Source organism: Bufo bufo, chromosome 3 (genome assembly GCF_905171765.1).
Source record: "Bufo bufo chromosome 3, aBufBuf1.1, whole genome shotgun sequence".
Classification (NCBI taxonomy): Eukaryota; Metazoa; Chordata; class Amphibia; order Anura; family Bufonidae; genus Bufo; species Bufo bufo.
Window position 1 is genome coordinate 589,950,556 of NC_053391.1, and position 25,062 is coordinate 589,975,617.

The 25,062-nt window shown below is 44.6% G+C and overlaps 1 protein-coding gene across 1 annotated transcript in view; it reads left to right on the forward strand.

The window, feature by feature from the left end:
* Window positions 1-5,502: 5,502 nt before the first annotated feature.
* The window catches only part of NCKAP1L (NCK associated protein 1 like), a 341,608-nt gene continuing 322,048 nt past the window's right edge, over window positions 5,503-25,062 (forward strand). The window contains exon 1 of the mRNA XM_040425859.1: window positions 5,503-5,817. Coding sequence (XP_040281793.1) covers window positions 5,716-5,817 — 102 coding nt within the window. The 5' untranslated portion in view covers window positions 5,503-5,715. The remainder of the gene's footprint in view (window positions 5,818-25,062) is intronic.

Here is a 25,062-nt window from a genome sequence, read left to right on the forward strand (position 1 = left end):
GCTGTAATTTTGTAACGTATTTATTTTATCTTTATTCCTCTTTCCTTCCATTCTGGGCTGTGGTCACATGACCATGTCCATGCAGCGCTTTCTTATTTCCTGTTATGATTCGTCCATGGACATGTCAAAACACCTTTCCCTTTAAGAACTTTTTTGTGAATGAAAGGTTTAAAAGAGCATTTGAAAATTGTCCATGTTCTTTGATGATTATTAGTCAGAGATAAGACAATATCCAGAAAAACAGAAGAACTGAAAGCAAATACATTCTAACGTAGTGTTTTTTGCCACTTGCATTATAAAATTGAGCATAGTACAGTATATTTATTTTATGAATTGAATCCAGAGGGAAAAAAAGCAGTCTGGTTTGAGAGCTGAACTTATACAAGCAGACAAACAACAACGCGAGTTTGTGAGCGTTCACGTGTGTTTGTATTAGGCCTCATGCACACGACCGTATTTTCTTTCCGTGTCCGATCCGTTTTTTTTGCGGATAGCATGCGGACCCATTCATTTCAATGGGTCCGCAAAAAACGCGGACAGCACACCGTGTGCTGTCCGCATCAGTATGTCCGTTCCGTTGCTCCGCAAAAAAAATAGTGCATGTCCTATTTTTTTCTAGTTTGCGGACAAGGATAGGCATTATTACAATGGATCCGCAAAAAAAACGTATCCGTCATCCATTTTTATTGTGCATCCGCAATTTGCGGACCGCAAAACACATACGGTCGTGTGCATGTAGCCTTAAAGGGAGTCTGACACCACATTTCAGCATATTAGACCGATCAAATAGGGTTATATGATCCACCCAGAACTTAAAAACGGTACCTTTGTTGTAGAAAACGGACTTTTCTTTTAGCCGAAAATGAACTTATAAGGTTATGTTAATGAGCCCTCTCAAGTGCCCAGGGCGGTCTCTCAATCCTCGGAGCCCCAGGCAGCACCTCCTAAACGGCTCATAACCCCGCCCTCCGTGCGCCTCTGCCCGCCCGTTTACTCCCCTCCCCTGTCCTTTTCCACTGCGGCTGTGCAGTCCAAATCGTAGCGGGCGCATGCGCAATGCGATGCCCGCTCCTGGCAGGGCATCGCGATACCTACTGCGCATGCGCCCGCTACGATTTGGACCGCACAGCCGCAGTGGAAAAGGACAGGGGAGGGGAGTAAACGGGCGGGCAGAGGCGCACGGAGGGCGGGGTTATGAGCCGTTTAGGAGGTGCTGCCTGGGGCTCCGAGGATTGAGAGACCGCCCTGGGCACTTGAGAGGGCTCATTAACATAACCTTATAAGTTCATTTTCGGCTAAAAGAAAAGTCCGTTTTCTACAACAAAGGTACCGTTTTTCAGTTCTGGGTGGATCATATAACCCTATTTGATCAGTCTAATATGCTGAAATGTGGTGACAGACTCCCTTTAAGTGTGTGACTTTAGATTACATGAGGGAGTATCTGTGAGAGCTAAATTATTTGTGTACATTTCTGAGTGGCTGTGCCTGACTTTATTGTACTCTATACTAAGGCCTCTTTCACACTACCGTTTTTTTTTTCCGTTTTGCGGTCCGTTTTTTGCGTTCCGTATACGGTCCGTATACGGAACCATTCATTTCAATGGTTCCGCAAAAAAAACGGAATGTGTTCCGTATGCATTCCGTTTCCGTATTTCCGTATTTTCCGTTCCGTTGAAAGATAGAACATGTCCTATATTTGGCCGCAAATCACGTTCCGTGGCTCCATTAAAGTCAATGGGTCCGCAAAAAAAACGGAACACATACGGAAATGCATCCGTATGTCTTCTGTTTCCGTTCCGTTTTTTTCTGAACCATCTATTGAAAATGTTAGGCAGCTTATCCAGGATGGCACATCAATGCGAGCTGTGGCAAGAAGGTTTGCTGTGTCTGTCAGCGTAGTGTCCAGAGCATGGAGGCGCTACCAGGAGACAGGCCAGTACATCAGGAGACGTGGAGGAGGCCGTAGGAGGGCAACAACCCAGCAGCAGGACCGCTACCTCCGCCTTTGTGCAAGGAGGAACAGGAGGAGCACTGCCAGAGCCCTGCAAAATGACCTCCAGCAGGCCACAAATGTGCATGTGTCTGCTCAAACGGTCAGAAACAGACTCCATGAGGGTGATATGAGGGCCCGACGTCCACAGGTGGGGGTTGTGCTTACAGCCCAACACCGTGCAGGACGTTTGGCATTTGCCAGAGAACACCAAGATTGGCAAATTCGCCACTGGCGCCCTGTGCTCTTCACAGATGAAAGCAGGTTCACACTGAGCACATGTGACAGACGTGACAGAGTCTGGAGACACCGTGGAGAACGTTCTGATGCCTGCAAAATCCTCCAGCATGACCGGTTTGGCATTGGGTCAGTAATGGTGTGGGGTGGCATTACTTTGAAAGGCCGCACAGCCCTCCATGTGCTCGCCAGAGGTAGCCTGACTGCCATTAGGTACCGAGATGAGATCCTCAGACCCCTTGTGAGACCATATGCTGGTGCGGTTGGCCCTGGGTTCCTCCTAATGCAAGACAATGCTAGACCTCATGTGGCTGGAGTGTGTCAGCAGTTCCTGCAAGACGAAGGCATTGATGCTATGGACTGGCCCACCCGTTCCCCAGACCTGAATCCAATTGAGCACATCTGGGACATCATGTCTCGCTCTATCCACCAACGTTGCACCACAGACTGTCCAGGAGTTGGCAGATGCTTTAGTCCAGGTCTGGGAGGAGATCCCTCAGGAGACCGTCCGTCACCTCATCAGGAGCATGCACAGGCATTGTAGGGAGGTCATACAGGCACGTGGAGGCCACACACACTACTGAGCCTTATTTTGACTTGTTTTAAGGACATTACATCAAAGTTGGATCAGCCTGTAGTGTGTTTTTCCACTTTAATTTTGAGTGTGACTCCAAATCCAGACCTCCATGGGTTGAAAAATTTGATTTCCATTTTTTAATTTTTGTGTGATTTTGTTGTCAGCACATTCAACTATGTAAAGAACAAAGTATTTCAGAAGAATATTTAATTAACTCAGATCTAGGATGTGTTATTTTTGTGTTCCCTTTATTTTTTTGAGCAGTGGTACTAACCTTTTATGTGGTACAGTGTCAAATGCTTTGGAGAAGTCCAGATATACGACATCCATTGATTCGCTGCTGTCAAGTCTAGAACTTACCTCCTCATAGAAACTGATTAAATTAGTTTGGCATGACCGATCCCTCATGAAGCCATGCTGATATGGCGTTATTTGCTTATTTCCGTTGAGATGCTCTAAGATAGCATCTCTCAGAAAACCTTCAAACAGTTTACCCACAACAGATGTTAAACTTACCGGCCTATAGTTTCCAGGCTCTGTAGGAAAAAAATAGAATATGTAAAAAACAAATAAAAGCATCCAAACTAGAGACCGAGAAATGAATTGCCAAAGAGAGCAAAACTAACCCTAAAATGTTCTTCAATTATATAAATGGTAAAAAGTATAAATCTGAAGGTGTCGGCGCTCTACAGAGTAATGAGGGGGAAGTTGCAGAGAGCGATGAGGAGAAAGCAAAGCTATTAAATATTTTTTTCTCCACTGTATTCAATGAGAAAAATAAACTGTCAGATGAAATGCAGAATGTAAAAGTAAATTCCCCATTAAAAGTGCCCTGTCTGACCCAGGAAGAAGTACAGCGCTGTCTTAAAAAGATTAAAATAGACAAATCGCCAGGACCAGATGGCATACACCCCCGTATCCTAAGAGAATTAAGTAATGTCATAGCCAGACCCTTATTTCTGATATTTTAGGACTCTATACTGACAGGGAGTGTTCCACAGGATTGGTTCATAGCAAATGTGGTGCCAATATTCAAAAAGGGTCCAAAAACAGAGCCTGGAAACTATAGGCCGGTAAGTTTAACATCTGCCATGGGTAAACTGTTTGAAGGTTTTCAAGGAGTTGCTATCTTGTACCTCAATGAAAATAAGCAAATAACGCCATATCAGCATGGCTTCACGAGGGATTGGTCATGTCAAACTAATTTAATCAGTTTCTATGAGGAGGTAAGTTCTAGACTTGACCGCAGCGAATCAAAGCATTTGACACTGTACCCCATGAAAGGTTAGTATATAAAATGAGAATGCTTGGACTGGGAGAAAATGTCTGTATATGGGTAAGTAACTGGCTCAGTGATAGAAAACAGAGGGTGGTTATTAATGGTACACACTCAGATTGGGTCACTGTCACTAGTGGAGTACCTCAGGGGTCAGTATTGGGCCCTATTCTATTCAATATATTTATTAATGATCTTGTAGAAGGCTTGCACAGTAAAATATCAATTTTTGGTATTGGAAAAATTTGAGGCTTGGGCAGATAAGTGGCAGATGAGGTTTAACACTGACAAATGTAAGGTTATGCACATGGGAAGGAATAATGCAAGTCACCCGTACATACTAAATGGTAAAACACTGGGTAACACTGACATGGAAAAGGACCTAGGAATTTTAGTGAACAGCAAACTAAGCTGTAGAAACCAGTGTCAGGCAGCTGCTGCCAAGGCCAATAAGATAATGGGTTGCATCAAAAAGGGCATAGATGCCCGTGATGAGAACATAGTCCTACCACTTTACAAATCACTAGTCAGACCACACATGGAGTGCTGTGTACAGTTCTGGGCTCCTGTGAACAAGGCAGACATAGCAGAGCTGGAGAGGGTTCAGAGGAGGGCAACTAAAGTAATAACTGGAATGAGGGGACTACAGTACCCTGAAAGATTATCAAAATTAGGGTTATTCACTTTAGAAAAAAGACGACTGATGGGAGATCTAATAACTATCTATAAATATATCAGGGCTCAATACAGAGATATCTCCCATCATCTATTTATTCCCAGAACTGTGACTGTGATGAGGGGACATCCTCCGCGTCTGGAGGAAAGAAGGTTTGTACACAAACATAGAAGAGGATTCTTTACGGTAAGAGCAATAAGACTATGGAACTCTCTGCCTGAGGAGGTGGTGATGGTGAGTACAATAAAAGAGTTCAAGAGGGGCCTGGATGTATTTCTGGAGTGTAATAATATTACAGGCTATAGCTACTAAAGATGGGTCGTTGATCCAGGGAGTTATTCTGATTGTTTGATTGGAGTCGGGAAGGAATTGTTTTCCCCTTAAGTGGGGAAAATTGGCTTCTACCTCACAGTTTTTTTTTTTTGCCTTTCTTTGGATTAACTTGCAGGATAACAGGCTGAACTGGATGGACAGATGTCTTTTTTCAGTCTTATAAAATATGTTACTATGTTACTACGTTAATTGCAACTGTGATTATTCTAGAAAATAAACTATTTTCATGTTGCAAATCACTAGATCAGGGAAGAAGGCAACATAAACCACACAGCTCTAGATCAGGAAGCTTAAAAAGTTTTACAGAAGATGCAGCACAATTGGCCAGACACAAAGAGGAAGTGGGCTTGATGAAGAAGCACTACCTCAGCTTCTATATTTTGTGTGTTTCAGCCTAAATATCTGTGGGCGTCTCTAGTGTTATGTGCTCATACCTCTATCACAAGTGCGGAATTTCATATAGGAAGGAGAAGTTGCTTCACAGATGTTCACTGGCCATTAGCACTCTTGTGGATTCTCAGTGAATCTATTATATATGTGTCCGGGCAGGTGCCGACTGCAGTGATCACTGGACTTATAGTTGTTTATCGGATTACTCAGAGACCCCTATCGTCTGGCAGCATAAGATGGCTTTGGGTTCAACATACCAACACAAACTGGCTGAAAAGCTCATGATACTAAATGAAAGAGGCAAAGGAGTACTGATCCGTATCTATAACATTAAAAAGGTAAGAATTGAATGTTGGAGGCATTGCTGCTAGGTTACATTTCCAATTGTATGGGGAAATGTAGGACCCTGTGAGACAAATTTAAGGTGATAGTAGCTAATGTGACAACTGACAACATTACAGAATCCTGTTTATATAACTAATGATTTAGAGGCTTTTTGGACTTTATGTCCCAGTGGCAAAATGTGTGTAGAAGCAGTTCTATATATCGTAGTTCATGTTTTAGGGCCCGAGGAAGTATACTACTTGAAAGCTCTTTGTTTGTTTACCAGTTTTCTATAATTATGTACATAACTGTAGACATCTGCCTCTTACTGGAGTTCAATATGATCAAGTTCTCTCCATATTATAATGTATATCTAGTAGAATGCCTCCTAATATGTGCACTCATGCAAAGCATTTATCAGTCAAAACACAGTGAAACCTCTTGAATAGACCACCTCTTTGAGAAGACCACCACTTTATCCAGAGCAGATTCATGTAACATATTTTCAGTTCTACCCTATATTATGCATACTGCCATCTGTTTTGAGACCACCCATAAGAAGACTACTTTTGAATCCACCTTCGAGTGGCTGTCACAGAGGTTTAACTAAACTATAGTAAATACATGTATTTGGACACCTTATAAAAGTTGTGTCCATGAACTTGTTAGATCCCTCAATAAAGGTTCCATCATCTCAGCATAAATCTCATTATCCCTTGAGCTTGACATATTTAGTAAATTAATTTTGATGCTGTATACGCCCTGTTCCCACGATAAGCTTACTGCTGAGGTTAAAGACAGAGCTTGAAGTTAAAGGGGTTGTCCTGCCATTTATATTGATGACATTGTCAGGATAGGTCATCAATATCTAATCGGCAGGGGTTTGACCCCCAGCACCCCATTGATCAGCTGTTTAAAAGGGAGTATTTGTAATTACACTACGCCATTTGCCAATCAAGATGCTTCTTTTTTTGTGTGTTTTTGGGCATTCAAATGTTAGACCCCACCTCCCACACACAGTATTTTAAGGCATTGTATATCATAGTGATATAACCTAACTGATTGCCAGAAAACTCCTTTAAATGATTAAATTGCAGCTTTCTTTGAATTCAGAGAGCAGTATAAACCCACATTAAGGCCTCTTTCACACGGGCGTTGCGGGAAAAGGTGCGGGTGCGTTGCGGGAACATGCGCGATTTTTCCTCGCGAGTGCAAAACATTGTAATGCGTTTTGCACGCTCGTGAGAAAAATCGGCATGTTTGGTACCCATGTTTGGGATCGGTGTTCTGTAGATTGTATTATTTTCCCTTATAACATGGTTATAAGGGAAAATAATAGCATTCTGAATACAGAATGCCTACTACAATAGCGCTGGAGGGGTTAAAAAAAATAAATAAAAATTTAACTCACCTTAATCCACTTGATCGCGCAGCCCGGCTTCTCTTCTGTCTTCTTCTTTGCTGTGGGCAGGAAAAGGACCTGTGGTGACGTCATTCCGGTCATCACATGGTCCGTCACATGATCTTTTACCTTGGTGATGGATCATGTGATGACCGGAGTGACGTCACCACAGGTCATTTTCCTGCACACAGCAAAGAAGAAGACAGAAGAGAAGCCGGGCTGCGCGATCAAGTGGATTAAGGTGAGTTAAATTATTATTTATTTATTTTTAACCCCTCCAGCGCTATTGTAGTATGCATTCTGTATTCAGAATGCTATTATTTTCCCTTATAACCATGTTATAAGGGAAAATAATAATGATCGGGTCTCCATCCCGATCGTCTCCTAGCAACCGTGCGTGAAAATCGCACCGCATCCGCACTTGCTTGTGGATGCTTGCGATTTTCACGCAACCCCATTCTTTTCTATGGGGCCTGTGTTACGTGAAAAACACACAAAGAGGAGCATGCTGCGATTTTCACGCAACGCACAAGTGATGCGTGAAAATCACCGCTCGTGTGCACAGCCCCATAGAAATGAATTGGTCATGATTCAGTGCGGGTGCAATGCGTTCAACTCATGCATCGCATCCGCGCGAAATACTCGCCTGTGTGAAAGGGGCCTAAGTGAAGCTCAAGCAGCACATAATCTGTGAACCAATTTGATTGATTTGATTACTTGTACAATTGTTGTCCGCACTTTAAATATTTCTGCCATAGCCGCCGGGTGTCTGCTGCTTTACACAACAGACACCTGGAGACATTGTTCTTGACCAGCGATAATGCCCATCACAGCCTTCAAATCACCCCCTTTGTCCATATTAAAAATAAATAACACTAAAAAGTCATAGGTATTACATTGAATTAAAAGTAATCAAACAGTCATAGACATTCCAAGACTATATTAATAAAAACTACAGATTGCGCTGTAAAAAAATGAACTCTTAGGCCCCTTTCACACGGGCGAGTATTCCGCGCGGATGCGATGCGTGAGTTGAACGCATTGCACCCGCACTGAATTCCAACCCATTAATTTCTATGGGGCTGTTCACATGAGCTGTGATTTTTACGCATCACTTGTGCGTTGCGTGAAAATCGCAGCATGCTCTATTTTGTGCGTTTTTCACGTAACGCAGGCCCCATAGAAATGAATGGGGTTGCGTGAAAATCGCAAGCATCCGCATGCAAGTGCGGATGCGGTGCGATTTTCACGCACGGTTGCTAGGAGACGATCGGGATGGAGACCCGATCATTATTATTTTCCCTTATAACATGGTTATAAGGGAAAATAATAGCATTCTGAATACAAAATGCATAGTAAAATAGCGCTGGAGGGGTTAAAAAAATTAAAAATAATTTAACTCACCTTAATCCACTTGATCGCGCAGCCGGCATCTCTTCTGTCTTCTTTCTTTGCTGTGTGCAGGAACAGGACCTGTGGTGACGTCACTCCGGTCATCACATGATCCATCACATGATCTTTTACCATGGTGATGGATCATGTGATGGACCATGTGATGACCGGAGTGACGTCACTACAGGTCCTGTTCCTGCACACAGCAAAGAAAGAAGACAGAAGAGATGCCGGCTGCGCGATCAAGTGGATTAAGGTGAGTTAAATTTTATTTTATTTTTTTAACCCCTCCAGCGCTATTGTACTATGCATTCTGTATTCAGAATGCTATTATTTTCCCTTATAACCAGGTTATAAGGGAAAATAATACAATCTACAGAACACCGATCCCAATCCCGAACTTCTGTGAAGAAGTTCGGGTTTGGGTACCAAACATGCCGATTTTTCTCATGCGAGTGTAAAACGCATTACAATGTTTTGCACTTGCGCGGAAAAATCGTGCATGTTCCCGCACCCGCACATTTTCCCGCAACGCCCGTGTGAAAGAGGCCTTTCACATCTATGTAGATGTAAATATAAAACGTTATGGGGGGTCAGAATATGGCAAAGCAATAAAAACAAACAAGTTTTATTTTTATTTTTTTTGTAATAAAACACAAGAAAAACTATAAAAATGTGGTATGGCTGTAATTATATTGATCCGGAGAATGAGGGTAATAGGTCAGTTTTACCTTATAGGAGACCACCATAAAATCATGGTGGAATTGAAGTTTTCTTTCCAGTTCTACCTCATTTGGAATTAAGGAGTTAAATAAAATTAGGTGATAGGACCACTTACTTGTCAACTTTCCAGATTAGTGATCTGGAAGGGTAGAGGTTGCAGTGTGGGCAGCACCAATTTTTTTTTCATGCCATAGCCCTGCCGATTTCACACAGCATGCCTCTTTTTTAATACACTCCATCTCTTTACTGATTTACTGCCACTTCCTTGCCCCACCCCCCATGCCTATTGTGTGTTTAGGCATTGGGACGGCTTCTGAGGTCTCAAATCCTGGCGCCACACACAATTAGAGCAGCCCTCTGGGAGGCGCTGGGAGACTCAGGAGATTTGCCAACTTTTCAGAGGGTCTTTTTGTGTGGGCCTTCCAGATGTTTCGGGAGAGTTTGCAAGTATGTCTTATTTAGGAGGCCACTTTGCAGGTGCACATGCAGGTATAATATTTTAAATGCAGTTACATTTTTAAGAGGTTGTCTATAATTGTATATTACTTACCTAGTAGTTACCGGTTGTCTCTGTAAGCAGCCAATTGAACTACTGCTGTATTACCACCTCCTGACTGTTGTCCTGTTGTAAATTTAGCACACCATCATGGCAGGGCATTTGCAGTTCAGGAATTCTTAATAATCTGGTACATTTCAAGAATTCTAAATTATCACAATTTAATTGTAACATTTGAATATATTTGCATCCTGCAGACTGATGTATTGATCCTCAGGAATCAGACCACCATGTCAAAGGAATACTGTGGACTATTCATGTGTTCTATTAGGCCCCTTTCACACGGGCGAGTTTTCAGCGCGGATGCGATGTGTGAGGTGAACGCATTGCACCCGCACTGAATACCGACCCATTCATTTCTATGGGGCTGTTCACATGAGCGGTGATTTTCACGCATCACTTGTGCGTTGCGTGAAAATCGCAGCATGCTCTATATTCTGCATTTTTCACGTAACGCAGGCCCCATAGAAATGAATGGGGTTGCGTGAAAATCGCAAGCATCCGCATGCAAGTGCGGATGCGGTGCGATTTTCACGCACGGTTGCTAGGAGACGATCGGGATGGAGACCCGATCATTATTATTTTCCCTTATAACATGGTTATAAGGGAAAATATTAGCATTCTGAATACAGAATGCATAGTAAAACAGTGCTGGAGGGGTTAAAAAAATATTAAAAATAATTTAACTCACCTTAGTCCACTTGATCGCGGCCCTGCATCTCCTTCTGTCTCCTTTGCTGAACAGGACCTGTGGTGAGCATTAATTACAGGTAAAGGACCTTTGGTGACGTCACTCCGGTCATCACATGATCCATCACATGATCTTTTACCATGGTGATGGATCATGTGATGACCGGAGTGACATCACCACAGGTCCTGTTCAGCAAAGGAGACAGAAGGAGATGCCGGGCTACGCGATCAAGTGGACTAAGGTGAGTTAAATTTTTATTTTATTTTTAACCCCTCCAGCGCTAGTTTACTATGCAGTCTGTATTCAGAATGCTATTATTTTCCCTTATAACTATGTTATAAGGGGAAATAATACAATCTACAGAACACCGATCCCAAGCCCGAACTTCTGTGAAAAAGTTCGGGTTTGGGTACCAAACATGCGTGGTTTTTCTCACGCGAGTGCAAAACACATTACAATGTTTTGCACTCGCGCGGAAAAATCGCGGGTGTTCCCGCAACGCACCCGCACATTTTCCTGCAACGCCCGTGTGAACCCAGCCTTAATGTGCTGGACAGAGCACCTATTCAGTCTTTTAATAATGCAATGAAAATTAAGGAAACTTTCAAATTGTTGGTGAAGTTTCATTTTCTTGTTAATTAATATGGGTATGTGTAGACTAGAGATGAGTGAATTTTTCAAAAATTCGAGTCGCCGGTTCGCCGAATTTTTTTGAGAACTTCGGTCCGGTCCGAATATATTTGCGGTGAATTAAAAAACGACTATTTCCTTGCTGCAGAGAGCCTTTACAGCAGTGCAGAACACTGTGATTTGCAGTAACACACATAGGGAGTCTAATGTGGTAGTGAAATAATATTGTAAGTCAGTATGACATGCAGATGACAGGCGTCGCTCTTATGCCTCATTCACACTGTGAGTGTTCAGTCAGTGATTTCCATCAGTGATTGTGAGCCAAAACCTGGATTGGAGCCTCCACAGACATGAGTTATAAGAGAAAGATCTGCACCTGTTCTGTCTTTAGAGCCGCACCTGGTTTTGGCTGAATATCACTGATGTAAATCACTGACAGAACACTGATGTGTGAATGAGGCATTAGGCCCCTTTCACACGAGCGAGTTTTCCGCACGGGTGCAATGCGTGACGTGAACGCATGGCACCCGCACTTAATCCTGACCCATTCATTTTAAAGGGTCTGCGTACATGAGCGTTGTTTTTCACGCATCAGTTCTGTGTTGCGTGAAAATCGCAGCATGTTCTTTATTCTGCGCTTTTCACGCAGCCCTGGCCCCATAGAAGTGAATGGGGCTGCGTGAAAAACGCATTGTATCCGCAATCAAGTGCGGGTGCGATGCATTTTTACTGATGGTTGCTAAGAGATGTTGTTTGTAAACCTTCAGTTTTTTATCACGCGTGTGAAAAACGCATCAAAATGCATTGCACCCACGTGGAAAAAACTAAACAACTGAATGCAATCACAGACAAAACTGACTGAACTTGCTTGCAAAATAGTGCGAGTTTCACTGAACGCACCCTGAACGCATCCAGACCTAATCCGTCATGCTCGTGTGAAAGGGGCCTTAGAATCACTGCACACTTCACTTATTTGGGCAGTCACGGGTCCAAAACTGACCAAATAACTCAAGTGTGAACTCAGCCTTAGGCCTCATGCACACAACAGTTTTTTCACTGTCAGTGATTTGGCTTCAGTGGTCCGTGTCCGTGTCTGACAGGGGAAAAAAAAGGTTAATGAAAAGTGTAAATTTTATTGCACCAAGGTCTTGTAGAAAAAAAGGGACACAGACGCGGATGACATACCAGTTGTGCATCCGTTTTTTTTGACGGACCCATTGACTTGAATGGGTCCGTCCTCCGTTTTCCACTTACAATAATAGGACAGGCTATATTTTTTTGACGGACTGGAATCACGGACGCAGAGAAAAAATGGAGGACTATTAGTTATTTTTCACAGCTCCATAGAAATGAATGGGACCTCTGCTAAACTGTGAAAAATGACGGAACGGACGCGGATGCACACAACGGTCGTGTGCATGAGGCCTTACAGGTCGACATTAGCGCCAAGAAGAAGCGCACTCCTTTTACACCGTCGTCAGCAGATTCCACATAGATGTCTCCAGAACCTGTTCTATTAAATGCTTTTATGAGTAGAGCCCCCCGACAGAGTGGAGAGCATATCAGCAGTAAGTTTGTATTGACGTCACTGATTATTTAACCCTTCCTCTGATCCATCAGAACAATAACCCACAAAAAACGGATCCTGTCTGTGGAGCATCCGCCTTCACTCGGTCAGCATTTGGTCAGTAATCCATCAGTATTGCTAATGCCCAAAAAAAACAGGTGTGGATCCAAAACAGAGATGACACGTGAATGGAATATTTGCATGTCTTCTGTGTTTGTACCCACTCCTGCTTTTGGCTACCAAATCACAAGCCAATTCTGATGGTACATACAGGCCTTACAGCTGCCACACAGACAGAATCCGTTGTGCGTCTCATTTTTCCTTCCTTCTGACAGATCAGAAGAAGGGTCAAATAAATGATGTTGTCAGCCAGGCCGAAAGGCAAAATAGTGGTCCAGTCATGAAGTGGGGAGGGTGGGAACAGCATGAGAGGTCCACAGAGTGGCCCTATGACATAGTGGTGAGGTGGAAGCAGCATGAGGAGGACACAGAGCAGCACAATGACAGAGTCTGGAGGTGGCAGCAGCATGAGGAGACCACAGAGCGGCACAATGACAGAGTCTGGAGGTGGCAGCAGCATCAGGAGGCCACAGAGTGGCAAGGTGACATACTGTGGAGGTGGCAGCAGCATGAGGAGGCCGCAAAGTGGCACAATTACAGAGTCTACAGGTGGTGACAGCATCAGGAGGCTGCAGAGTGGCCCAATGACAAAGTCTGGAGGTGGCAGTAGCATGAGGAGACCACAGAGCGGCACAATGACAGAGTCTGGAGGTGGCGGCAGCATTAGGAGGCCGCAGAGTGACAGAGTCTGGAGGTGGCGACAGCATGAGGAGGCCGCAGAGTGGCACAGTGACAGAGTGTGGATGTGGCCGCAGCATGAGGAGACCACAGAGTGGCATAATGACAGAGTTTGGCGGTGGCACAATGACAGAGTCTGGAGGTGGCAGCAGCATCAGGAGGCCACAGAGTGGCAAGGTCGCATAGTGTAAAGGTGGATGGCAATACCAGTACCCTCTGAAGATGTTGGGTGAAAGAAGGAGCACTTGGCGTCAGATGTGTGTGGCATCAGGTGGGTGGCAGCATCTGAATAGTATCTGAGTCATGTAGCCAGAACAAACCTGTCTCTTTTGTCAAAGTGTTGTGTCACACCTGTGACAGGTGTTAGAAGGTCTGAAAGACTAACTGCACATGAGTGATCTGACAGCCTCTTTTTATTTCACTTTGTCTGTGTGTTGCCGGTATGTCCACACCTCCTGTTCAGGTGTGGATCATGTGACCTTTACCTCTTCCTATTTAGTCTGACTTTACCCATCACTCCTTGCTCTGGATAGCTTCATATGGTTTTGGAAGAGCTGGAGTGTGGTTCTTGTTGAAGTCCTGTTCATCCATCATCCTCAGAAGTTAAGTGTTCCGCTTGTTGTGTTTTGTATTTCCCCTCCCCCCGGTTGTTTACTAGGCCTCAGAGAGACGCTCCTTTCCTCACATGGGAAGGAATGGGTTGTCTCTGCCCTGTCATTACTTTTAGGGCATCCGTGGGTTACCAGGGTTTTCCAGGTTCCTGTGTATGGGCATCTCTACCATCGAGAGGTGCCCATACAGATAGGAGTTAAGGCCAGGAGCAGGGTTTTATAGGTGGTGACCCTTTTCCTTCCCTAGCGGTGAGGCCTAGTGTATTTTCTCTTCCTTCTTGTTGTCTCTTGGTGTTCTCCCCTACTACATCCGTGACATGTTGGTGTGGCACCATGGATGATCTAGTCTGAGGCATAAGGAATTGGTGGGTGGAAATCCTGGCTGATCCACGCCTGATTCATCTTGACAAAGGTCAGTCTCTCCACAGTTCTTCTTGGGGTAACCATGGCCCCGGCCGCACTAAAAACACCCGCTCTGATGCCACACTACTGGCCCGGGCAGGGCAGCTTTTCCAGGGCAAACTCGGCCAGTTGTGGCCACAAATCCAGTTTGCAGCTGCCAAGTAGTCCAGCGGATCTTCAATGACGGCTGGCAGGGTGCACTCCAAGTATGCCACCACCTGCTGGTTCAGGTTCTGCTCCAGGTCTAGATGCTGCTGCTGGTGAGTAGTTTCTTCACTAGGCGGGGAAGAAAGCTGCTCATCAGCCACTCTAGACTCAGGCTGCTGCTGATGGAGCTGGTACTGCTCCAGCCACCCCATCCCTTCCCAGCAGCCATGGCTGTGGAACGCGAGCGCAGAGGGCCCCCCCGGTTACCCCTGCGAGAGGATGGGCGATGGCGCAGATAGGAAGCTGCCAACTGACTACATAGGCTGTCTCTATAGTAGTTCAGTTTGTCCTCCCTCTCAGCGGGTGTAAAAAAGGCCCCCATTTTGGACCAGTAGCGAGGGTCCAACAAGGAGGAGAGCCAGAAGTCATTCCTCTGCCCGAATGGTGACAATTCTGCTGTCACTACCCAAGCAAGTGAGCATACAGCAGGCCATTTGCGCAAGTGACTCGGAGGGACTCCCTGCCTCCATCTCCACTGCATACTGCCACGGTGTGTCTGGGTCCTCTGCCTCGTACTCCTCATTGCCCTGTAGCTCCTCTGGCTGCTCCTTCTCCTCCTCTACTGTCCCCTGTGTAGAAAAAACACCCATTTCGCTACACATTGCTTGTGCTCCAATGTCCTCCTCCTCCTCCAGTTCAGCCCCCACAGGGCTGATGTGGCCTGAGATCTAGGCGCCACATCTCAAGTCCCCTGACTATCCAGATTTACCAGAATCTGTTCCCCGATATGAAGCAGTGGAATGACATTCATCCCGTAGTCCTGACAAATAAGGTGGCTTCCTCAAAGGGCCTGAGCAAACTGCAGGTGTCACGCATGAGCTGCCACTGGCTGACATCGAAGTTACACAGGGGAGTACCCCTGTCCGCTTGGATCATCAGGAAATGGCCAATTTATGGCCTTTCTCTGTTCATATAGTCGGTCCAACATATGGAAGGTGGAATTCCAACGGGTGGAAACGTCGCATATCAGCCTATGTTGGGGGATGCCGTTTTGCCGCTGCGGCTCAAGGAGGGTGTTCTTTGCGGTGTACGAGTGGCTGAAGTGCATGCAAAGTTTCCTGGCCATTTTTAGGATGTCTTGCAGATGGGTAGAATACTTCAGGAACCGCTTGACAACCAGATTGAACACGTGTGCCATGCAGGGCGCATGACTTAGCCCTCCTTGACTCAGAGCCGACACAATGTTCTTTTCGTTGTCGGTCACCATGTTTCCGATTTTCAGTTGTCGCGGAGAAAGCCAAGATTAAATTTCTTGCTGAAATGGACACTGAGCAGCTCCTCCCCATGTGCAGAACAGTGTGACACCGACGTGCCCTGCACATGTGGTATGCTGGAGGGGCACTGTGAATTGTCCTTGCAGTGGAGGCTTAGGACACGGTGGAGGATGAGGAGGCAGAGGCTGACATTGTCGCAGAACCAACAGTGTGAGAACGTGGAGGTGGAAGCTGCGTCACCTGGCCAAGTAGCTGGTGTGGCTGTGCAGGAACCACATTCACCCAGTGGGCCGTAAAGGACGTGTATTGTCCCTGACCGTAGTTACAGCTACACACGTCGGCGCTGCAGGTGCACTTTGGCACACACTGACAGGCTCAAGGACTGGCCCACCTTCTGTTCTACATGTGTGTGCAGGGCTGGTACTGCCTTTTTGGCAAAGAAATGACAGCTTGGGACTCTACACTTTGGCTCAGCACAAGCCATCAGTTCTCTGAAAGGTGCAGAGTCCACCACTTGTGGTGAGGGACTGCAGCACCAGCAACTTGGACAGGAGCACATTCAGCTTTTGCGCCGTTGGATGAGTGCACGCATACAGTTGTCTCTTGGTAATCACTTCACTGATCAATTGCTGACGGAATGACTGACAAGGAGTAGGAGGTGCAGGAGCATCAGGACCAGCAGATGATGGGAAGGACAGACAGCTCCCTTCGGCTGAGGTGGTGGAGCCTTGACTGCCTGAAATCGGGTGCGTGCCACTGGGTGAAGCAGCAGTTGCTGCGGCAGGCTGAACCACCACATTAGAGCCACGGTTCTCCCAGGCCACTGTATGGCGACGCTGCATATGTTGACGCAGGGCCGTAGTGCCAACATTGGCACCCTGGCCATGCTTCACCTTCTGCTCACAGATTCTACATATGGCCACGTTCACCTCCTCCGGCGGCTTAACAAAAAATTGCCACACCGCCGAGTAGGTGATTTTACCCCCAACACTACGCACTGAATGACTGCTACCGCCGCTGCCTCCATGAACCCCTGCACCACTACTTACCGGGCAGGTAGGCTCCCGCAAAGTGGGTGGTCTACCCCGGGCCTGTTTTGTTCCCGACCTCCCACTGCTGCCACCATGCTGACTCCTGGCCACGCTAGCGTCTTGCTGGCTCTGCTGCTGCCTCACGGGCAAGCTTCCACCCTCTTCTCCTGATGAAGATGAAGCCCCTTCGTCACCCGGCTCCCAAGTGCGATCAGCTGAATCGACATCATTGAATACTGTCTGCAGATTGTTAATGTCCTCCTCAACCGTCTCTGTTCTCACACGTGCAGCAGCAATTTTAGGAAAAATTGTGATTCGTTACCATGAAGCGCAAGGAAATTTGCATTTGTTGCGAATCAAATTTTTCCTGAAATTCGGATCAAATTTCACTTTGTCAGCTTCGATTCACTGATCTCTAGTGTAGACGTACCGCATTTGTGGATGGAAAATCTGCTGCATATTACAGTAGCAGCAAGTGGATGAGATTTTCACAACATACCACTTTGTCAAATGGTAGGCAGCTGTCCATACCAGCTTGTAAAAAGAGTCCCATCACAATGGTGAGGGCGCGGCATAGAAGACAGGGAGGGGAGCCTCTGCGTGTAATGAGGCGCAACTGCACCACCCTTGTTGCACCTAGAGAATAATTTGTATATTGTAAAAAGCCTTTTTTTCAGAGGAATGATGGAACATGCCAGAGACATACTGGGACTCTTCTTACAAGCGTGGATGGACAGCGGCTGACTTTTTGACATAGTTCAATGTGCTGATAGATGCCCTTTAAATCAGCAGATTTGCACCCCTTTCACGTTGCAGATTTTCACCCTTTACAATGCATAGGGTCAAACCATTGTCAAATCCATGACAATTTTGCTGAAAATTCCATTGGAGAATCAATGATGTTTTTTTCCGTTCGAATTACATCCCATGTGGACATAGCCCAAGTGTTATGTTACTGCATCAGACAATAAGTGTCAAGGGCAGGGATCAGCAACATTAGGCATTACAGCTGCTGTGAAATTACAACTTGCATGCAAACATGCTCGCTGTTCTTCTAACTTCTATAGAAGTTAATGAAGCATTCTGGGAGTTGTAGTTTCTGAACAGCTAGAGTGGCGGAGGTTGCTGATCCCTGGTCTAGGCTATGTAGGAATTGTTATAAATCAAATCTGTATTAAAGTATTTAAATCAGCTCAGTGTGGAGGTGCCCAAAACATCAGATATAAGGCCCCATCCCCATTGAGTTGCCCAGTATGTGTGGGACAAAACATTCCCAGTCAATGCAGAATGGAAGACATGACTCTCCACGTTTATGATTATATGTTTTTTTCATTAAAAGGGTTATCCAAGATTAAAGGGGTTCTGAACTTTGTTTAAATTGATGATCTATCCTCTGGATAGATCATCAGCATCTGATCGGTGGGGGTCTGACGCCCAGGACCCCCGCCGATCAGCTGTTTGAGAAGGCAGCGGCGCTCCAGCAGCGCCGCAGCCTTCTCACTGTTTACCGCCGGCCCAGTGACGTCACGACTAGTATTAACTTAATTATCCCCTATGGTGAAGGCCATAAAAAAAAATTGAATAGAATTGCTAATTTATACTTAGTCGCCACTGAAAAAACGCAATAACAAGTGATCAAAAAGTGTAATTTACCCCAAAATGATACCAATGAAAATGCAAACTCGTCTTGCAAAAATCAAGCCCCCAAACAACTCCATAGAAAGGAAAAAAAAGTTATGGATCTTGGGAAGCGGATATGCAAAAAGATTTTCTTCCTTTTTAAAAAAGGAGTTTTATTGCACAGTAGTAAAACGTAAAAAAAACTATATGTATTTGGTATTGCTGTAATTGTACTGACCCAGAGAATAAAGATATTATGTTATTTATACCGAAAAATGAATGCCGTATAATTTATAGTGTAAACATTAATTGGCAGTATTGCTGTTTTTTCCCATCTTCCTCCCAGAAAGAGTTATTAAAAGTTAATCAGAAAATGATGTATATCCCAAAATACCATTAAAAACTACAACTTTTCCCATAAAAAACAAGGCCTTACTTATACAGCTACATAGACGAAAAAATTAAAACGTTATAGCTCTTGGAAGGCGATGATGAAAAAAGGAAGAAAAACACTTGGTCAGTAAGTCCAAAATAGGCAGATCACTAAGGGGTTAATGAAGACCCCCCCAGAGTGGCTGACCCACGGTGGTGATATACTTCCCTGGTGTCACCTGGGTTCACCTCATTCTGAACACCATATTTCTAGTAACATAGTAAATGCATACAGTATGTCCATCCAGTTCAGCCTGTTATCCTACAACTTGATCCAGATTAAGGCAAAAAAAACATGTGAGGTAGAAGCCAATTTTCCTCATTGTACGGGAAAAAAATCCTTCCCAACTCCAATCAGGTAATCAGAATGATTCCCTGGATCAACAACCCTTTTGCAGAAATCTAATAACTATAAGGGCTCATGCAAACGAACATATTTTCTTTCAGTGTCCGTTCTGTTTCTTTTGCGGACTGTATGCGGAACCATTCACTTCAATGGGTCCACCGCAAAATACATATGGCCATGTGCATGAGCCCTAAGTCTTACAAGGCTTTCTCACTATCTTCCTGGTTTACTGATTTAAATGCTTTTTTTTGTCATTTATTGCTTCCTTTACATTTCTATTTATCCACATTGGTTTTTACTTGTTCCTTGCCCTTTTATTACCATAAGGCATGTACCTCTCACAATTACAGTTTAGGATGCTTTTAAAAATATCCATTTTGTGGCTGCATGTTTATTTTTGACGACTTTGTCCCAGTTACTGTAGTTAGGCCAATGGCCATTCTTAGCTGGTCAAATTTTTCTTTTTTGAAGTTTGATATTTTTGTGCCTCCCTAAAGAAACACTCTTTTGAATGACAATTGGAAAGTTATTATTTTATGGTCACTATTCCCCAGGTGTCCCCCAACCTGCACATCTGTTGTAATGTCAGGTCTATTGGTTAGTACTAGGTCCAGTTTGGCCGCCCCTCTAATCGGGTCCTGAACCAGTTGGGAAAAGTAATTGTCTTTAGTTATTGTCAAGAACTTGTTTCCTTTATGAGATCCACAGGTTTCAGTTTCCCAGTTTCCCAATCTATATCTGGGTAGTTGAAGTTCCCCATAATAATGACCTCATGATTTGCCGCCTCGTCTATCTCGTTTAGTAGCATATTTTCTATGGACCCCGGTATATTAGGTGGCTTATAATAAACTCCTATTAGTAATTTATTATTGTTTTTGCCTCCATGAATTTCTACCCACAGTGACTCCACATGTTCATGTCCCTCACTTATATCTTCCCGGAGTGTGGGCTTCCTAACAGACTGTACCCCTGTACATTAACTGCCCAGTCATAGCTATCATCCAGCCATGTCTCAGTTATTCCGACTATGTCATAGTCCTCCTCACACATCACTAATTCCAGTTCACCAGTTTTATTAGTCAGACTTCTGGCATTATTATACAGTCGTGGCCAAAAGTTTTGAGAATTACATAAATATTGGAAATTGGAAAAGTTGCTGCTTAAGTTTTTATAATAGCAATTTGCATATACTCCAGAATGTTATGAAGAGTGATCAAATGAATTGCATAGTCCTTCTTTGCCATGAAAATTAACTTAATCCCAAAAAAAACTTTCCACTGCATTTCATTGCTGTCATTAAAGGACCTGCTGAGATCATTTCAGTAATCGTCTTGTTAACTCAGGTGAGAATGTTGACGAGCACAAGGCTGGAGATCATTATGTCAGGCTGATTGGGTTAAAATGGCAGACTTGACATGTTAAAAGGAGGGTGATGCTTGAAATCATTGTTCTTCCATTGTTAACCATGGTGACCTGCAAAGAAACGCGTGCAGCCATCATTGCGTTGCATAAAAATGGCTTCACAGGCAAGGATATTGTGGCTACTAAGATTGCACCTCAATCAACAATTTATAGGATCATCAAGAACTTCAAGGAAAGAGTTCAATTCTTGTTAAGAAGGCTTCAGGGCGTCGAAGAAAGTCCAGCAAGCGCCAGGATCGTCTCCTAAAGAGGATTCAGCTGTGGGATCGGAGTGCCACCAGTGCAGAGCTTGCTCAGGAATGGCAGCAGGCAGGTGTGAGCGCATCTGCACGCACAGTGAGGCGAAGACTTTTGGAAGATGGCCTGGTGTCAAGAAGGGCAGCAAAGAAGCCACTTCTCTCCAAAAAAAACATCAGGGACAGATTGATTTTCTGCAGAAAGTTTGGTGAATGGACTGCTGAGGACTGGGGCAAAGTCATATTTTCCGACGAAGCCTCTTTCTTGTTTGGGGCATCTGGAAAAAGGCTTGTCCGGAGAAGAAAAGGTCAGCGCTACCATCAGTCCTGTGTCATGCCAACAGTAAAGCATCCTGAGACCATTCATGTGTGGGTTGCTTCTCATCCAAGGGAGTGGGCTCACTCACAATTTTGCCCAAAAACACAGCCATGAATAAAGAATGGTACCAAAACACACTCCAACAGCAACTTCTTCCAACAATCCAACAACAGTTTGGTGAAGAACAATGCATTTTCCAGCATGATGGAGCACCGTGCCATAAGGCAAAAGTGATAACTAAGTGGCTCGGGGACCAAAACGTTGACATTTTGGGTCTATGGCCTGGAAACTCCCCAGATCTTAATCCCATTGAGAACTTGTGGTCAATCCTCAAGAGGCGGGTGGACAAACAAAAACCCATTAATTCTGACAAACTCCAAGAAGTGATTATGAAAGAATGGGTTGCTATCAGTCAGGAATTGGCCCAGAAGTTGATTGAGAGCATGCCCAGTCGAATTGCAGAGGTCCTGAAAAAGAAGGGCCACTTACTGAAGTGAGACAACCCCTTTAATTACAGCTGGGAATGGGAGCATCAGGTACTTATGTACATGGCTGGCGGCCACAGGTGCCCTCCTGAATTCAATTGTATTGCTGTCCACAGGACGGTGATACAGTTGAATACTGCTGCCAGGTATGGGAGCCTATGGCTCTCTGCTGTGCTGTTCATCCTAATTGGACACAAGCTACTGTATGATACAAATAGCACAGCGATGCAAGCTGCTCAGGTTGCAGACTGGAAGAGGCCTGTGGCCTCCACTGGAGATGGTGTCTTGGAACAAGACTGAGGCATTTTATTTTTTCTTATTTCCATGGACACTTGGGAAGCATACTGCTGGGGGCACTATAGGAGTCATTACTAGGGCTGTCCAGGCAGCATGATGCAGGTAGGGCTGCATTGGTGCTGTGGCCTGCATCTCACCTCCTAAGCCACTTGCTCCATATCTTTGAGAAAATTGGAGGACGAGGAGGACAGAATGTGGCATTTATTGATGGCCACCACAGAAGGGCAACTTTTGGAAGATATTTTTAGCTGCTGGAGTAATAGTTTGTACTGTGGTGTTTGGTTCTGCTGAGGCAATATTTTGTGCTGCACTGTGCTGACCCACCTACTTGTGTTGACCTTGCCTACTACTTTAAAGGGTAAATGTCATATTTTTTTTATCTGCTAGTTTATTAGAGCTAGGCATGTATACCTGAGTTAGTCTGTCAATGATTGTCAAAAGATCTGTAATTACCTTATAATAACAGCTTTCATTAATGTCCTCTGTCCCTTTCCACTGCTCCCTTAAAAGACAGTTGCTATGGCTTGTCTGTCTCCGGCTTAAAAGACAGGAAGACGGAGGGGTGGTCCTTCACACTGCATGCCTGCATTAGGCTTCAGAGTGAGGAGGCGTGTCTCTCAGTAATCCAATCTGATTGGCTGGCAGGGAGCTGCTGGCTACAGCAAGTGTGTATGGGATGTGAGGGAAAGCAGTTTTGGCCTCAGAGAACTGGCAGAGGAGCCATCTTGAGAAGGTCCTTATGTTGTAAATGTTTAAACTGCCTAAGGGAAAAACTCAAGGAAAACAGTGGTATGTGAAGAAACTAAAGATTGCTTTATGCATAATGCTGCTGCAGCAGTTATATATGCTAAAATTGATTTTTTGATGAAAACATGACAGTTAACCCTTAAGTTCCCAGTCTGCCCCTTCATGTGAGTGATATTCCCTAATGGCAGTAGCCTCTTCCTATTAGATAAGGCACACTGCAAAAGTTGTGCAGAGATAATTTGAAAAACATGACAAAAGTTCTAGGTGTCAACTTTGCCTCCATACCTTAATGCAATCCAGCATCTGTGGTTTGTGCTGGATAACAAGTCTGATCTATGGAGACTCCACCTCATAACTTACAGGACTCACAGGGGCTGTCTGGTTTTAAAAGGAAAATGGGCAACTCAGGGGAAAGCCCTTTAATAAAGAATACATGATTACTTACCTGACAGATCCCGTGCTGATGCCCCAGTTCTCCTAACAGGGTTCTGATTTCTCAGCTGCAATGGTGACATCACGTCAACAACACATAAACACTAAAGTTAATTACTGGCCTCAGTGGTGACTGAAGAGGCCAGTGATTGGCTGCACTGGTCACATGTTTCCCATGTGACGTCACTGCTGCCGCCAGAAAAGCAGAGTCCTGCTGGGAGAACCAAAGTGGCAGTGTGGGATCAGTCAGGTAAGTAATCATCTATTCGTCAGAGGTGGACTGGCCATATACCTTACAGGGAAATTATCTGGTGGGCCGATGCCTAGGGGGCTGCCCAAGTCTGCCTCCTTGCTGTCGGCTGAGTGCATAAAGATCTGATGCTCTCGCCATTAATAAATTTAGGAGCATCAGGTACTTATGCACCTGACCAGCAGGTGGTCTTCGGTTCTTCTGGAGTAGTATTTTGTGCTGCTCTACGGCGTTGCTGGCCCCACCTACTTGTCTCTGCCTGCTTCTGTTGGCCTGAATTCTGTCAGTTTGGACCTGCCTACAACACGGGCCCACTTTTAGTTTTTTTCCAGGGCCACTTTAAGTTCCCAATCCGCCCCTGCTATTTGTTAACCCAATTAAGAATCTACTGTTAATGCCTTGGAGCCAGACACCAATGGACCACTTCAGACTAGGTCTTGTGGAGTCTAAACCTCAGTGGACTGAGGCATGAAGGAGACCTACACAATATTAGGCATGCTAGTTTAATGCTATGGCTGATAGGTGGATATTATATCCAAGTAAGAAATAAAAATTGAACAAAATCAGTATACGTTACCCACCAAGGATACTCATAAAAAGAATACAGTGCCTAAAACTCTCTAGATTTGCACATTCCTTTTAGAAAATACAAATGTGTCTGCTAGAAATGCTTATTTTTGTTTGTATTCTGCTGTTCACTCCATATTTCTTTCTAGGGAAAATGTAATAGCTGAGCTGTGAGATGGCCCCACTGCACCACCCTGCTGTGTGACTGCGATAGAAACTCTCACTTCCTGTCAGTTAAATGCTAAACTTGGTTAGGAGGAAGTTACAAGCCCTGTTTAATTCAGATACTGTTCTCATATACAGTATGTGTGTGACTACACGACTAGTACCACAAAAATAAGGATTCAGTGATGTAATTTAGACTAAGAACTCCAGAAAGGAAATATAAAGTTACTGTAACTGAGCGGATCTTATAGGGCCCCACAGAAAAGCTGAGTATGAGCCCCCCTGCCCCACCCAGTTTCCCAGTTTGCATGTGTCTCCCACTTAGACAGTGCAGGATGCAAAGCCCCACAATGTCCCAGATTTCTGATGAATTTATTTACCTGGCCTCATCCACTTTATCTGAATTCTATGTCATAAAAAGCCGAACAAGTGTTTCATAAATATGGTGCTCATGAACACTATGTTTCTCAGTGTATCTACACAAGACAACTGGCATAAATATGTGGATAAATCGTCGGCTTCCCTTCTATTACAAACCTAGCGCCCTGCAGCCACCACTAGGGGGAGCTCAGTGCATAGGAATCTTATGCAGTTACAATGGACTGAATTAGAAACTATAATAATCTGTTTACACAGGACTTCCCCTTGTGGCGGCTGCATAAAAATCCAGTGTTTTCATACCGGGGAGAGAAGAAGGAATTCAACGATGGGCCCATC